The 17,981-nt window shown below is 39.9% G+C and overlaps 1 protein-coding gene across 2 annotated transcripts in view; it reads left to right on the forward strand.

Moving 5' to 3' along the window:
• FBXO3 (F-box protein 3) overlaps positions 1 to 17,981 on the forward strand; it is a 52,226-nt gene that overhangs the window by 21,661 nt on the left and 12,584 nt on the right. For both annotated transcript variants that reach the window (XM_037839074.1, XM_037839075.1), the window contains exons 5-8: positions 12,454 to 12,658; positions 13,307 to 13,352; positions 16,199 to 16,283; positions 17,109 to 17,231. In XM_037839074.1, coding sequence (XP_037695002.1) covers positions 12,454 to 12,658; positions 13,307 to 13,352; positions 16,199 to 16,283; positions 17,109 to 17,231 — 459 coding nt within the window. The remainder of the gene's footprint in view (positions 1 to 12,453; positions 12,659 to 13,306; positions 13,353 to 16,198; positions 16,284 to 17,108; positions 17,232 to 17,981) is intronic.

The raw sequence follows: 17,981 nt of genomic DNA on the forward strand, positions 1-17,981 counted from the left end.
CCAGCCCAGCAGAGAGGAGACAGGCATAGAAAAAAACAGCACGAAAAACTCCAAAATTAAAAGTGGAGGATTTTTGGAGTTCTAGTGAACATAGAAAGGGGAAGGGCAGAGCTCAGGCCCTCAGGCTCATATGCAGATCCCAAAGAAAAGCTGATCTCTCTGCCCTGTGGACCTTTCCTTAATGGCCCTAATTGCTTTGTCTCTTAGCATTTCAATAACCCATTAGATCTGTGAGGAGGGCCCTTTTTTTTTTTTTAATCCTTTTTTCTTTTTCTAAAACAATTACTCTAAGAAGCCCAATACAGAAAGCTTCAAAGACTTGCAATTTGGGCAGGTCAAGACAAGAGCAGAACTAAGAGAGCTCTGAGACAAAGGGCAATAATCCAGTGGCTGAGAAAATTCACTAAACATCACAACTTCCCAAGAAAAGGGAGGTGTCTGCTCACAGCCATCATCCTGATGGACAGGAAACACTCCTGCCCATCGCCAGCCCCATAGCCCAGAGCTGCCCCAGAAAACCCAGTGTGACGGAAGAGCTTCAGATAACAGGCACACACCACAAAACTGGGTGTGGACATTAGCCTTCCCTGCAACCTCAGTTGATTGTCCCAGAGTTGGGAAGGTGGAGCAGTGTGAATTAACAAAGCCCCATTCAGCCATCAGTTCAGCAGACTGGGAGCGTCCCTACACAGCCCAGGAGCCCAGAACCGCCTGGGGGGACAGCACTCACCTGTGACATAGCACAGTCATCCCTCAACAGAGGACCAGGGGGTGCACGGCCTGGAAGAGGGACCCACTCACAAGTCTCAGGAGCCATGCGCCAATACCAAGGACTTGTGGGTCAGTGGCAGAGACAAACTGTGGCAGGACTGAACTGAAAGATTAGACTTGCAGCAGCTTTAAAACTCCAGGATCACCAGGGAGATTTGATTGTTAGAGCCACCCCCAATCCCTGACTGCCCAGAAACATGCCCCATATACAGGGCGGGCAACACCAACTACACACGCAAGCTTGGTACACCAATTGGACCCCACAAGACTCACTCCCCCACTCACCACAAAGGCAAAGCAGGGGAGAACTGGCTTGTGGAGAACAGGTGGCTCGTGGACGCCAGCTGCTGGTTAGTTAGAGAAAGTGTACTCCACGAAGCTGTAGATCTGATAAATTAGAGATAAGGACTTCAAGTGGTCTACAAATCCTAAAAACCCTAACACGTTAAGCAAATGCCAAGAGGCCAAAAACAACAGAAAATTATAAAGCATATGAAAAAACCAGACGATATGGCCAACCCAAGCCCAAGCACCCAAATCAGAAGATCAGAAGAGACACAGCACCTGGAGCAGCTACTCAAAGAACTAAAGATGAACAATGAGACCATAGTATGGGATACAAAGGATATCAAGAAGACCCTAGAAGAGCATAAAGAAGACATTGCAAGACTAAATAAAAAAATAGAAGATCTTATGGAAATTAAAGAAACTGTTGATCAAATTAAAAAGATTCTGGACACTCATAGTACAAGACTAGAGGAAGTTGAACAACGAATCAGTGACCGGGAAGATGACAGAATGGAAAATGAAAGCATAAAAGAAAGAATGGGGAAAAAAATTAAAAAAACCGAAATGGACCTCAGGGATATGATAGATAATATAAAACGTCCTAATATAAGACTCATTGGTGTTTCAGAAGGGGAAGAAAAGGGTAAAGGTCTAGGAAGAGTATTCAAAGAAATTGTTGGGGAAAATGTCCCAAATCTTCTAAACAACATAAATACACAAATCATAAATGCTCAGCGAACTCCTAATAGAATAAATCCAAATAAACCCACGCTGAGACGTATTCTGATCACACTGTCAAACACGGAAGAGAAGGAGCAAGTTCTGAAAGCAGCAAGAGGAAAGCAATTCACCACATACAAAGGAAACAGCATAAGACTAAGTAGTGACTACTCAGCAGCCACCATGGAGGCAAGAAGGCAGTGGCACGATATATTCAAAACTCTGAGTGAGAAAAATTTCCAGCCAAGAATACTTTATCCAGCAAAGCTCTCCTTCAAATTTGAGGGAGAGCTTAAATTTTTCACAGACAAACAAATGCTGAGAGAATTTGCTAACAAGAGACCTGCTCTACTGGAGATACTCAAGGGAGCCCTACAGACAGAGAAACAAAGAAAGGACAGAGAGACTTGGAGAAAGGTTCAGTACTAAAGAGATTCGGTATGGGTACAATAAAGGATATTAATAGAGAGAGGGGAAAAATATATATGACAAACATAAACCAAAGAATAAGATGGCTGATTCAAGAAATGCCTTCACGGTTATAACGTTGAATGTAAATGGATTAAACTCCCCAATTAAAAGATATAGATTCACAGAATGGATAAAAAAAAATGAACCATCAATATGTTGCATACAAGAGACTCATCTTAGACACAGGGACACAAAGAAATTGAAAGTGAAAGGATGGAAAAAAATATTTCATGCAAGCTACAGCCAAAAGAAAGCAGGTGTAGCAATATTAATCTCAGATAAAATAGACTTTAAATGCAGGGATGTTTTGAGAGACAAAGAAGGCCACTACATACTAATAAAAGGGGCAATTCAACAAGAAGAAATAACAATCGTAAATGTCTATGCACCCAATCAAGGTGCCACAAAATACATGAGAGAAACACTGGCAAAACTAAAGGAAGCAATTGATGTTTCCACAATAATTGTGGGAGACTTCAACACATCACTCTCTCCTATAGATAGATCAACCAGACAGAGGACCAATAAGGAAATTGAAAACCTAAAGAATCTGATAAATGAATTAGATTTAACAGATATATACAGAACATTACATCCCAAATCAACAGGATACACATACTTTTCTAGGGCTCACGGAACTTTCTCCAGAATAGATCATATGCTGGGACATAAAACAAGCCTCAGTAAATTTAAAAAGATTGAAATTATTCAAAGCACATTCTCTGACCACAATGGAATACAATTAGAAGTCAATAACCATCAGAGACAGTGGGTTAAAGAAGAAATAGCAAGAGAAATTGCTAAATATATAGAGACGAATGAAAATGAGAACACAACATACCAAAACCTATGGGATGCAGCAAAAGCAGTCCTGAGGGGGAAATCTATAGCACTAAACGCATATATTAAAAAGGAAGAAAGAGCCAAAATCAAAGAACTAATGGATCAACTGAAGAAGCTAGAAAATGAACAGCAAACCAATCCTAAACCAAGTAGAAGAAAAGAAATAACAAGGATTAAAGCAGAAATAAATGACATAGAGAACAAAAACACAATAGAGAGGATAACTATCAGCAAAAGTTGGTTCTTTGAGAAGATCAACAAGATTGACAAGCCCCTAGCTAGACTGACAAAATCAAAAAGAGAGAAGACCCATATAAACAAAATAGTGAATGAAAAAGGTGACATAACTGCAGATCCTGAAGAAATTAAAAAAATTATAAGAGGATGCTATGAACAACTGTATGGCAACAAACTGGATAATGTAGAGGAAATGGACAATTTCCTGGAAACATGTGAACAGCCTAGACTGACCAGAGAAGAAATAGAAGACCTCAATCAACCCATCACAAGCAAAGAGATCCAATCAGTCATCAAAAATCTTCCCACAAATAAATGCCCAGGGCCAGATGGCTTCACAGGGGAATTCTACCAAACTTTCCAGAAGGAACTGACACCAATCTTACTCAAACTCTTTCAGAACATTGAAGAAAATGGAACACTACCTAACTCATTTTATGAAGCTAACATCAATCTAATACCAAAACCAGGCAAAGATGCTACAAAAAAGGAAAACTACCGGTCTGTTAATTTCTGATGGATATAGTAGGAACAAGTTCACAGAAATGTTGCTATATTAGGTAACTTTCTTGGGGTAAAGTAGGAACAGGTTAGAAGTAAAGCAGTTATCTTAGGTTAGTTGTCTTTTTCTTACTCCCTTGTTATGGTCTCTTTGAAATGTTCTTTTCTTGTATGTTTTTTTTTTTTTAATTTTTTTTTCCATACAGTTGATTTAAAAAGGAAGAAAAGGTTAAAAAAAAAAAAAAGAAAGGAAAAAAATATGTAGAGCCCCCTTGAGGAGCCTGTGGAGAATGCAGGGTTATTGGCCTACCCCACCTCAATGGTTGCTAACATGACCACAGACATAGGGAACTGGTGGTTTGATGGGTTGAGCCCTCTACCATAGGTTTTACCCTTGGGAAGACGGTTGCTGCAAAGGAGAGGCTAGGCCTCCCTATAATTGTGCCTAAGAGCCTCCTCCCGAATGCCTCTTTGTTGCTCAGATGTGGCCCTCTCTCTCTAGCTAAGCCAACTTGAAAGGTGAAATCACTGCCCTGCCCCGCTACGTGGGATCAGACACCCAGGGGAGTGAATCTCCCTGGCAACGTGGAATATGACTCCCGGGGAGGAATGTAGACCTGGCATCGTGGGACAGAGAACATCTTCTTGACCAAAAGGGGGATGTGAAAGGAAATGAAATAAGCTTCAGTGGCAGAGAGATTCCAAAAGGAGCCGAGAGGTCACTCTGGTGGGCACTCTTACGCACAATTTAGACAACCCTTTTTAGGTTCTAAAGAATTGGGGTAGCTGGTGGTGGATACCTGAAACTATCAAACTACAACCCAGAACCCATGAATCTCGAAGACAATTGTATAAAAATGTAGCTTATGAGGGGTGACAATGGGATTGGGAAAACCATAAGGACCACACTCACCTTTGTCTGGTTTATGGATGGATGAGTAGAAAAATAGGGGAAGGAAACAAACAAACAAACAGGCAAAGGTACCCAGTGTTCTTTTTTACTTCAATTGCTCTTTTTTACTATAATTATTATTCTTGTTATTTTTGTGTGTGTGCTAATGAAGGTGTCAAGGATTGATTTAGGTGATGAATGTACAACTGTGTAATGGTACTGTGAACAATCGAATGTACGATTTGTTTTGTATGACTGCATGGTATGTGTATATATCTCAATAAAATGAAGATTAAAAAAAAAAGAATCAGTGTATAGCTAGAGTGCTCAAAATTCTATTTGTATATTATGATGTAAATTTTATACTTTAACAGTAAAGTTGCAGCTGACAGAAGTTAGAAAGTGAAGGCTAGTGGGAAGGGTGCAAGAAAGTGTAAGGGTGCTTATTTCCTCACGCTACTTAGAGGAAAGTCATGATGATGGAAAAAAGAACCAAGGAGTTACATTAGTATTTAAAGTTATAAATATTATCAATAGAACAGTCAAATATAACATATAATTGGTAAACTGAAGAGTCTAAACTTGGATACAAACAGGAATGATTTCATTTTTCTCTAAAAAATTCCTGTAAACATGTTCTGTTGGATCTCTGCTTCCATTGCTAACATCTGGGCAGATCCCTTAGCTTTCTGGTAACTTTTAGTTTTAAAAACAAGTCTGACTTGTAATTAAGGACTTTCAAGTTAGAAGGCTATGATATGACCTAACTCAAAGCTTCAAACTCATATCCAATTCAAAAATCTTACCTTCACTTCATGGCTATTCCTTAGAGCAAGCTCTGAGTCCTGGAGTCAACCCTAATCTGGGTGAAGGTAGAAGTCTGCATTCAACCTCCTGATACAAATATATTCAACAAAATATTGAGTAGGGGAAAGGGAAGCAGTATAAGTGAGATAAACTTCTCATCTTTAATGCCAATAAATCAATTGTTTACAGTTAATAAATCAAGAAATAAGCGTCTGTGCCAGTTTGAATGTATTATGTACCCCCAAATGCCATTATCTTTGATGTAATCTTGTGTGAGCAGAGCTATCAGTGTTAATTAGATTGTAAGTCTTTGAATATTTCCCTGGAGATGTGCCTCACTCAACTGTGGGCGATGACTCTGATTGGATAATTTCCACAAAAGTGTAGGCCCACCCATTCAGGATGGGTCTGAATTAAATTACTGGAGCACTATAAAAGATCAGACCAAAGGAGCAAGCTACTACAGCCAAGAGGGACACTATGAAGAATGCACAGGAGCTGCAGATGAGAGACAGTTTGAAGACAGCCGTTGAAAGCAGACTCCTGCTCCAGAGAAGCTAAAAGAGGACAAACACCCCAACAGCAACTAAAAGTGACATTTTTGAGGAACTGCAGCCTAGAGAGGAATGTCCTGGGAGAAAGCGATTTTGAAACCAGAACTTTGGAGCAGATGCTAGCCACATGCCTTCCCAGCTAACAGAAGTTTTCTGGACGCCATTGGCCATCCTCCAGTGAAGGTACCCAATTGTTGATGCATTACCTTGGACACTTTATGGTCCTAAGACTGTAACTGCGTAACCAAATAAACCCCCTTTTATAAAAGCCAAAAAAAAAAAAAAAAAAAAAAAATCCATGGGTTGACATACCCTGAGCTGCAAAGCCTCGTGGTGCCAGAGAGAAGCTCTCTCCCAGCAAGTGAATATAGCTCAGCTGAGCTCCAACTTGGGTTTTAAGTAGCGAGTGTGAACTGCTCACTACAGGTACAAATCCCCCAAAAACAGACAGAGGCTTTGGGTGAAGACTGACCTTGGAGAGCCAGAGGGTCCCTTGGACTGGGTCTGAAGGGGACTATATGTTTTTTGGCTCAGTGGAGAAAGCCCCAGTCATTTCCAGTTCCCAGGACTGACTCAGAGAAGGGTGGGGATAGCACAAGCAGAGAGAGAGACCATTGAAATGCTAATGACCTCCCCCTAGGGGGTCTATCTTCTCTAAGAGGAAAGGGGTGGGGCCCTTTCCATTCAGAACCAGACCCCAGAGCCTGGGGGAACATGGCCATACCTCCTCACACCAGGCAAGAATTATAGGCTAACAGGCTCCACCTGCTGGGCAGAAAAGCACAGTGACCCGAGGCATCACAGGGTGGAGCAATTTTCTAAGACACACCCTCAGGGAAACCAGATACTGAATATTTCTTCCCTCTGGGACCTGAGCCTGTTCTGGTCTGGGAAAGCCTGATGTGGATAATCAAGGAAACCATGCCTAGACAACAGAGGATTACAACCTACACTAAGAGGAACAAAGTTATGGCCCAGTCAAAGGAAGAAACATACACTTCAACTGAGATACAGGAATTAAGCAACTAATGCTAAATCAATTCAAAAAGTTTAGAGAAGAAATTGCAAAAGAGAGGCTGTAAAGAAAACACTGGGCATATATAAGGCAGAAATCAAAAGCTCAAAAAAACAACTAGTAGAATCTATGGAAACGAAAGGCACAACACAAGAGATGAAAGACACAATGGAAACATACAACAATAGATCTCAAGAGGCAGAAGAAAACATGCAGGAACTGGAGAACAAAACACCTGAAAGCCTACATGCAAAGGAGCAGATGGAGAAAAGAATGAAAAAATATGAGCAACGTCTCCGGGAACTTAAGGATGAAACAAAGTTCAATAATGTACGTATCATTGGTGTCCCAGAAGGAGAAGAGAAGGGAAGAGTTGTGAGGAGCTTGATAGAAAAGGCCAAAACTGCTTTAAAGAGACTGTTTGTGGAAATATGGACTCTAAAGATACTTCTGATGAGGACTTGAACAGAAATGATGAATGTGTTGTAAACTGGAAGAAAGGCGATCCTTGTTTTAAAGTGGCAGAGAATTTGGCAAAATTGAGTCCTGGTGTCAGATGGAAGGACGAATCTGGAAGCAACAACTTGGAATACTTAGCTGAGGAGATCTCCAGACTACGTGTGGAGGACGTATCCTGGCTTCTCCTTGCAGCTTATAGTAAAATGCGAGCAGAGAGAGATAAACTTAGAACTGAACTCTTGGGTTCAAAGAAACCAGAAGTTGATGGCTTGGAAAATTACGGGCTTCCAATGGGTAGAATCCCAGAAGCTACAGCCCAACCTGAGGACAAGCCAAGATTGGATAAGGAGTTAAGCAGAAAGGATTTGTGGAAACTCCTATTGTCTGATGGCTTTGACCCCTGCATGCTTCATGCAAAGCCAACAGAATTTTTGCGAGATCTTTATAGACGGAGCCATTGCCGGTCTGGACTGGAGGAGACAGACAAGGAAAAAATTAAAGGAAAAATCTCTTCAAAGACAGAGCCATGGAGGTTGAGGTCTGGAGTCAAGAGGTTTAGGGCTGGGAGAGCGGAGCAGCCCACATGCATGGAAAGGGTGAGTTTGCCCTGGAGGTCGAGGGCGGGCTTTCCGCCTCGATGCTCTGGAAGAGTTTTGCCACCTCAGGTCCCAAAGAGGGTGGAGCACATTTCCAGGGAATTGGGGAGAGCCTGGCTGCCACCACACTGTTCTGAAGGGGTTGAGCGTGTGACCCGGAGATGGAAGGGAATCCGGGAGCTGCCCCGATGTTTGAGGAGGGTGGGGCCGAGAAGGTGGTCTCCCCAATGTGTGGAAATGTTGGAGCACTCACCTAAGTGTTTGGAGAGGAACGGGCTGCAGAAAAGGCCCTTGGGAAGGGTTAGGCTCCAGCTCTCTCAAGCCCCAAGGATGCAACGTTGTTTTGTTAGTGACTCTCGGACTTTGAAATCTAATGGACTTTGTCCTGTGGGTTTTAGGAACTGTTTTGCTCCTGTTAACCCTGTTTTCCTTACTGTTTCTCCTTATGGCAATGGAAATGTTTATCCTATGAATGTCTCTCCTTTGTATATTGGAAGCACATAACTTGTTCTAGGTTCACAGATCCACAGCTAGAGGGGAATTATGCCTTAGAACTGACCAAGCCTAAACTTATTTTGATGGGATTTTGTACTTAACTTTTGTTACTGAAATGATTTAAGTTTTTGTGATAAATGAATGTATTTTGTATTTGGAAAGATAATGCCATTTTGGGTTCCAGGGGGTGGAATGTGCCGGTTTGAGTGTATTGTGTCCCCCAAATGCCATTATCTTTGTGGTCTTGTGTGGGGCAGAAGTTTTGGTGTTGGTTAGATTTGCTTGGAGTGTGCCCCACCCAGCTGTGGGAAATAATTTTGATGAGATGTTCCCATGGAGGCGTGGCCCCACCCATTCGGGGTGGGCCTTGATCGGTGGAGCTATATAAATGAGCTGACTTGGGGGAAAGAAAGAGAGTGCAGCTGGGAGTGATGTTTTGAAGAGAAGCAAGCTTGCTAGAAAGGAACGTCCTGGGAGAAAGCCGTTTTGAGGCCGGAGCTTTGGAGCAGATGCCAGCTGCCTTCCTAGCTAACAGAGGTTTTCCGGACACCGCTGGCCGTCCTCCGGTGAAGGTACCCAATTGCTGAGGTGTTACCTTGGATGCTTTGTGGCCTTAAGACTGTAATTGTTTAGTGAAATAAACCCCCGTTTTATAAAAGCCTATCCATCTCTGGTGTTTTGCATTCTCCAGCATTAGCAAACTAGGACATGAACCTTTCTCCAAGTCTCTCTGTCCTTTCTTTGTTTCTCTGTCTGTAGGGCTCCCTTGAGTATCTCCAGTAGGGCAGGTCTCTTGTTAGCAAATTCTCTCAGCATTTGTTTGTCTGTGAAAAATTTAAGCTCTCCCTCAAATTTGAAGGAGAGCTTTGCTGGATAAAGTATTCTTGGCTGGAAATTTTTCTCACTCAGAGTTTTGAATATATCGTGCCACTGCCTTCTTGCCTCCATGGTGGCTGCTGAGTAGTCACTACTTAGTCTTATGCTGTTTCCTTTGTATGTGGTGAATTGCTTTCCTCTTGCTGCTTTCAGAACTTGCGCCTTCTCTTCCGTGTTTGACAGTGTGATCAGAATATGTCTCGGAGTGGGTTTATTTGGATTTATTCTATTAGGAGTTCACTGAGCATTTATGATTTGTGTATTTATGTTGTTTAGAAGATTTGGGAAGTTTTCCCCAACAATTTCTTTGAATACTCTTCCTAGACCTTTACCCTTTTCTTCCCCTTCTGGAACACCAATGAGTCTTATATTAGGATGTTTTATATTATCTATCATATCCCTGAGGTCCATTTCAATTTTTTCAATTTTTTTCCCCATTCTTTCTTTTATGCTTTCATTTTCCATTCTGTCATCTTCCTGGTCACTGATTCGTTGTTCAACTTCCTCTAGTCTTGTACTATGAGTGTCCAGAATCTTTTTAATTTGATCAACAGTTTCTTTAATTTCCATAAGATCATCTACTTTTTTATTTAGTCTTGCAATGTCTTCTTTATATCCTTTGTATTCTGTACTATGGTCTCATTGTTCATCTTTAGTTCTTTGAGTACCTGCTCTAGGTGCTGTGTCTCCTCTGATATTTTGATTTGGGTGCTTGGGCTTGGGTTATCCACATCGTCTGGTTTTTTCATATGCTTTATGATTTTCTGTTGTTTTTGGCCTCTTGGCATTTGCTTAACTTGTTAGGGTTTTTAGGATTTGTAGACCACTTGAAGTCCTTATCTCTAATTTATCAGATCTACAGCTTCGTGGAGTACACTTTCTCTAACTAACCAGCAGGTGGCGTCCACGAGCCACCTGTTCTCCACAAGCCAGTTCTCCCCTGCTTTGACTTTGTGGTGAGTGGGGGAGTGAGTCTTGTGGGGTCCAATTGGTGTACCAAGCTTGCGTGTGTAGTTGGTGTTGCCCGCCCTGTATATGGGGCATGTTTCTGGGCAGTCAGGGATTGGGGGTGGCTCTAACAATCAAATCTCCCTGGTGATCCTGGAGTTTTAAAGCTGCTGCAATAGTCTAATCCTTCAGTTCAGTCCTGCCACAGTTTGTCTCTGCCACTGACCCAGAAGTCCTTGGTATTGGTGTATGGCTCCTGAAACTTGCAAGTGGGTCCCTCTTCCAGGCCGTGCACCTCCTGGTTCTCTGTTGAGGGATGACTGTGCTATGTCACAGGTGAGTGCCGTCCCCCCATGGCGGTTCTGGGCTGCTGGGCTGTGTAGGGAGGCTCCCAGTCTGCTGAACTGATGGCTGAATGGGGCTTTATTAATTCACACTGCTCCACCTTCCCAACTCTGGGACAATCAGCTGAGTTTGCAGGGAAGGCTAATGTCCACGCCCAGTTTTGTGGAGTGTACCTCTTATTTGAAGCGCTTCCGTCACACTGGGTTGTGTGGAGCAGCTCTGGGCTATGGGGCTGGCGATGGGCAGGAGTGTTTCCTGTCCACCAGGATGATGGCTGTGAGCAGACACCCCCCTTTTCTTGGGAAGTTGTGGTGTTCAGTAAAATTTCTCAGCCACTGTATTATTGCCTTTTGTCTCAGAGCCCTCTTAGTTCTGCTCTTGTCTTGACCTGCCCAAATTGCAAGTCTTTGAAGCTTTCTGTATTGGGCTTCTTATAGTAATTGTTTTAGAAAAAGAAAAAAGGATTAAAAAAAAAAAAAAAAAGGGCCCCCCTCACAGATCTAATGGGTTATTGAAATGCTAAGAGACAAAGCAATTAGGGCCATTAAGGAAAGGTCCACAGGGCAGAGAGATCAGCTTTTCTTCGGGATTTGCATATGAGCCTGAGGGCCTGAGCTCTGCCCTTCTCCTTTCTATGTTCACCAGAACTCCAAAAATCCTCCGCTTTTATTTTGGAGTTTTTCGTGCTGTTTTTTTCTATGCCTGTCTCCTCTCTGCTGGGCTGGCTGTTCTCAGATTCTCTGTTGTCTGGTCTCAGTGTATCTATGGTTGGAGTTTGGATCAGCAGAATGAGTTTCCGATAAGGGCTGCCACTGCAGTTCTCCCTTCTCCTTCCCGGAGCTGACAGCCCCTCCTCCCATGGGACTGAGCCTGGCAGGGAGGGGCGCGGGTCCCCTGGCCGCAAAAACTTACAGATTTCGCTGATCTCAGCAGTTCGACATTTTCATGAGTGTTGTATGAAGTATGCCCAAAGACAGATTGCTCTGTGGTGTCCAGTCCACGCAGTTCCTGGCTTTCTACCTACTTCCCTGGAGGAGTAACTAAAACATACAGCTCACCAGTCCGCCATCTTGCCCCGCCTCTCCATGGATTTTTATCTGTACATAGCCCAAACCATGAGGCTTAGGATAGGGAGCTCATCAAAGACCGAGTAGGTCCTGACACCTGTGTGGCTCTCGTGTATATGAAGAGATTAATTTCTACCCCATGCATTCAGAATTTATGAAAATTTGGGCAGCATGTAGGATGATTTACATTCATGCTGTCTGATAGGCTATGGTGAGCTAAAAGTTGCACCAAGATAAAGATATTAGAGAGAATTTGCCTGTTTAATTAGTCATGCATACTTCTATGGCAAAACAATATATTGTGACACAGTAGATTCTTTTCTATACTGTATTTCTTTCAAAAAGTCTGAAATTTATGCTTTTAATTTAAATAAGCCTCTTCTTTCCACTCAAGAGTTTGAATCTAATATGTAGAAATTGTAGTATTTTTGGCATTCCTGGCTGAGAATTGACATGTTGATCAGTATATGTAAACTTTTCTGTGTGAAATTATTAATCAACAAAAAGATAAAGCACAGCTCTTTGGCACTGGAAGTTTATTAACTTTTTGTGTCTATATTCTTCTCAGGTTGTTAGGCAGTATGGCACTGTCTAATCACTATCGGTCCGAGGATTTGTTGGACGTCGATACAGCTGCCGGAGGATTCCAACAGAGACAGGGCCTGAAATATTGTCTCCCTTTAACTTTTTGCATACATACTGGTTTGAGTCAGTACATAGCAGTGGAAGCTGCAGAGGGCCGAAACAAAAATGAAGTTTTCTATCAATGTCCAGTAAGTAGGAAGTGTGTTCAAATGTGGCTTTCAGATATGTTCTGATGATTGTATACATACGTGTGCATTAGGTATTTTCGGGGTTGTAGAGGATTTTAGAATGGAAAATGCTTATCATAGTTATCTGAGATGTGACTCTGTGTAACATTTAAACATTTAAAGAGTTTGCATAGCTTTAATTTTTCTCCCAAGCCTTTTCATGTCTTTTCTCTCATTTTTGACCAGGTACCTCTATAAAGTTAGTAGGATAGTGGTTATTCTCTCCAATAGTTATGATTAACCCAAAATTGTTCAGGTCTCGATTCTGAATCCAAAGACCTTTCTTATAGGATAATAGGCTACATACCGTCTTACCTTAACTTCCTAATTGTTTTCATGAAGGAAAATTTCTTAGCTTCTTGTGACAGTAATAACACTAAATAAGTGTTTTAACTATTATTCCAAGGGCTTTATAGAGAGAACCCAAATATAGAAATCATGAGAACAAGAGTTGAAAAATATGAGGAATGTCAGAGTATAGGTTGGAGCACTTAAATTATTTTTATTTTTATCTGTTTTGCCTTGTCCCCACAAAGTATACAGATAAGGAATATTAAGAAATCAAGCAAAATGCATTTTTATCAATTATAACATCTTTTTCTCACCTAGGATCAAATGGCTCGCAATCCAGCTGCTATCGATATGTTTATCATAGGTAGGAGGAAGAAAATTCTTTCTTTTCCTTTTTGCTTCCTGGTAAAAAAATTAATTTGGTAAAAAAGAAAAAAAAAAAAACTGCTTTTCAATTATTTGAGCAATTGGAAATTTTATTCTTATACTTCTTAAGGTTTGCTATTTATAAAGTACTGCATTTAGACCCTCATTAGAATAGCCCTTGGACTTTGTTTGTATTTGGTTTCTGTTTGGAGAAAAAGCCATTCCCTTAACAATCTTGGGCTCTTAAGACTATGAAACTGCTACAGAACAGGGGAGATATCGAATTACTGTGAATGGGTATTTGTTCCCTTAACATGCACCTATATTTTCTGTCCATCAGATTAATGTATAATCTGGAGATAAGATATATATATCAAAACAACTTTATACTTTTTGTATTTTGATGCCAATGCTATAGTAAGATGCTTAACAGTTACATTAGAGATCTCAGAGGCAGCAGTTCTCACAGATCAGTATAAACTATGTGCTTCATAAACTCCCTGATACCTGTAGTTTTTCTTGGCTTTAAAAGGCTATTTCTTATAAATTTTTGAGAACCCTTCAATTTGTATGCAAGTATAGCTCATCCCTTTTCTATTAATCAGATTTTGTTTTGCTCAGATTTTGTTCACTTAAGAGAAGCTTCCTGACTCTCCATTCTGTTTTTTAAAGGCATTGCTGGCACATAGTAAACAGCCCTGTATGTTAAGAGTAAAGGAGCCTTGTAGACTAAGGAGTCTGTATTAACTTGTATCTTATACTTGGGTCCTTGAACAGAGTAGTAAGTCTCCATTTGTTCTGTACTATGGTATGTTCTGGGTTTGTAGTATACTTCCCAGCATCAAGAAGACTTCCCCCTAGTAAGTTATAAAAAGCATTTAAACTTTGGCCCCCCTTTTACTCCTCCTGACTCATGTAGTCTGTGGTTTCTAAATTAAGCACCCTCTGGGTATTATGCCCAGGCTGGTGGCCCTCAGTGGCATCTTTGCAGAGCACATACTTTCAGAGATGGTCATCATGCTGTAGTCAGGTGGTTCACCTCAGTTTATAAACTGAAAGCTGCCTAAGCTCTAAAGGAAGCTTCTAGCTAGGCCATATGAGTTTCTTATGTTTAGTTTGGTGCTGGTCTGACATGGTGTTCAAGACCTCACCACTATAGCAAACCACTATGGTCTGATAACTCTATTTTGGTAGCTGGGAGAGCTAGTTTGTAGAATGGGAGAGCAAAGCAAAGGATTTGGTATGCCCTGAAAAGAAATGAGATGGAAAGTTATTGCTAGGAGGAAAAATGAAAAGGCAGCCCCCAGGAAGCTTCCTTTAAGCTACCTTGATAAAATGCAATACTGTCAAAGAAATTCCAAACCGTGGGCTTACTTTAAAAGATAGACCACCCTAGAACATATAAATTGCACCTTGATTCAACCAATTTTGAATTTCTTGGAATTTTGGGGAACAGATAGGTAGCATCTTCTAGTGTTCAGTGCACTATTAATAGATATTTAAGAAAACTGAGATCTGTGTTAATTATAGTAGTGAATGTTGCATATTCTCTCACATCTTAGAGAACACACTTTAGTATGTGTTGTGATAAATTGAGAGATGTTAAAATACTCTGTGCCAATTTCTTTTTTATGTAAACCATAAGATTTTTTTTTCGTTTAACATGTTATTCCATGAAGTATAGAAAATGATTTTTAAAACTCTTTGGGGAAATTACTAATTAAAATGATGCCTTCTATGAATTTTAGATACTGACATTATTAATATAGCTCCTTAGTGTCTTGCTCAGGATAGATAGATGCAGAGTGATTGTTTTGATACAATAGCATTAATAAATAATGGGTCAGAATGGGCCAATAATAGACATTGAGAAAAGAAATAACTATTCTAGTTTACTTTCTCTCAATTGATGCCTTTACATTTTTAATGCTTTGTACCCCCAGACACAAACTTAAAGTGTATTTTCTATCATTCCCTAAGTACAAAAAGTAAATTTAGCATCTGACATTCATCATGGCAGAGTGTAGGAACTGGGTTAATAGAAACCAGACTACAAAGAAATTCACTGAGCAACATTGATTAATTGACTGTTATCTGCTCTACACATAAATAAATAATGGGAGTGGTCTAATAAAGTTGCGTTGTATTACCTAGAAGGGGTAAACATAATTCATATAAATACTTGGTATTGACCCAGTTACTAGATCATGGATGTATAGTCTGGACTGGACTGTTCCATTAATTCTTTCCTGCTTTGAGTTGGTCACCGGTGTTATGGAGGACAACTGTGCAATTAAATCCATAACATTGCAGCCAGACCACTTTGGGATTGGTCTGATGCATAGAACTCATTAATACCATGTCCCTGTTAGTTGTCCAGACTAAGCCTGGCTTTTACCAGAGTTTTGTGCATAGGTCAGGATGAATCAGGACCAGGAGTACATATGACTGAGGATAGCCACATGATATTTTTCTTGTGGTTTCTTATTAGATATAGCTGCATCTCCTTAGTTCCTTATATTCTGGAAATAGTAGACAGAGGGCTTTTCACTCTCACGCCAGAACAAATGAAAGTTTTAAAAGTAATTAATTATAAGTATTACAAGTTTAAAAAGTAGTTTGAAGGCATTTGAAGGTTTCCCTAGCACAGCACTTAGGGGTGAAAGAGTAGGATAATCCCAAAGGCATAGAATTGAGGATAGAAATTGACCTGATAAATGACTAGTGGAATTATATCTGTAAATGTTTCCAGTTTTGGTGTCACATCTTAAGATATGAGAAATTATAATTGTTTCCTGTGTAGATTTTTAAAAACTATTTTCCTTTTTTTCCCCTGGTTTATAGGTGCTACTTTTACTGATTGGTTTACCTCTTATGTCAACAATGTTGTATCAGGTGGCTTCCCTATCATCAGAGACCAAATTTTCAGGTATTTCACTTGAGATTTTTTGGATTGAAGTAATTATAAATCAGAAAAAAAAGTCACAGATCATGAGATGAAGTTAGTTATCCACAAATGGTAAAACAGAACTTAATTCTCATCATTTACAGTCTCACTGTTTTCTTTTCACTTTAAAGCCAAAGCATCCAAACAGTTGAATAGGTAGTATTTTTCTTATCTTGAAATAGCAAGAGATAAAAACTGATTTTAACTTAGAAGCTATGGCTTGATAATAGCTATATAGTTTCTTTTAGGGGAAAAGAAAAACCTCTTTGCCAATTAATACTATAAATAACAGTTTAATAACGATTAACTCCTTACAAATATTATTTATCTCCAATTGGAACATTCATGTATTGTAGATACTGGTTTACAGCAGCCTGATTGGCAGAAAAGATAGATTAATTATATGTTAGTGGTTTCTAGGAGCAACATATTAACATATTGTTTTTGTCAATGACCATTTATAATATGTAGCTGGGTTTTCAGATGTCACAGAAGTTTCTGTAGCTCTGACAACTGAGATAAGCTCTTTTTAGTTTCCGAACTAGTTACTCATCCATTATTTAAACCATTGATCACTGAACCTTGGACTGTTCCCATTACTGGTCCAGAGCAGCCAAGGTTTTCTAATTTGTTCATAATTTCCAGTTTTCTTCTAAGTTTAATAGGACTATAACTTTAAAGTCACAAATATTTAAATTTTTGATGTTGTAGTAAAGTATAAGCTATTTGACATCACGTCTTTAAATATTTTATCTTATAGTATTAAAATTAGTTGATTAAAATTTAAAATTTGTTTTAATTCTGTAGATATGTTCATGATCCAGAGTGTGTAGCAACAACTGGGGATATTACAGTTTCAGTTTCCACATCGTTTCTGCCAGAACTTAGCTCTGTACATCCACCACACTATTTCTTCACATACCGAATCAGGTGAGAATTTCATATGAGGCTGACTTTCAGTTAATAGTGGGGTATATCCTATGGTTGTGTTTTTATTGCCCCATTTGACATGATATATAAAACACATTTTGAAAGGCTGCTTCTTGCTGAAGTTTGGAGGGAGACGGATAACAAAATTTTCTACAAATGGTGTTTGTAAAGTACTGTGAGTTTACATTAACCTCTAAGTTATTTATCTGTTGCCAACATACTGTGTATAAAGAAAGTATTATGCCAGATACTAGGGTAGGTGGGCCACTAAGTTGTAATCATTGTTAAAGCTCTATATTGCAGTTGTAATGAATTCTGTCAAATTGTCCAAGATAAAACCATGCATTTTAAATTTCATCTGGCCTGTCTATATTCAATTAAAAATAGAATAAACACTCAGTGCTTCCTGTATGTCAAATATGATGTTAAGCTTTGAATTTGGTTAAATAAAAAATAAATTCACTTTAATTAGAAGTACTTCTAATTATGTCTAATTATGACATAAAGAAAAGTCATTGCTCCAAAGGATTAAGGATAGTGTATACTTAACAGAAGCATCCTAGGGTTTTGGTATGGTACGCCTACCATGAAGCAGCCTAGGAATATCTTTGATATGTCCAGTTATACGTGTATAGATGCTTGCTGTTTTAGTTGTATGATTTGGATCCTGCTGAGGACTGAGACGTGCTTAAAATAAAAACACCTGCACATGCCTATAGGATACTCAAAAAAAAGAGAGGCAAGCAGATT

This window comes from Choloepus didactylus, chromosome 6 (genome assembly GCF_015220235.1).
Source record: "Choloepus didactylus isolate mChoDid1 chromosome 6, mChoDid1.pri, whole genome shotgun sequence".
In the NCBI taxonomy this organism is placed as follows: Eukaryota; Metazoa; Chordata; class Mammalia; order Pilosa; family Megalonychidae; genus Choloepus; species Choloepus didactylus.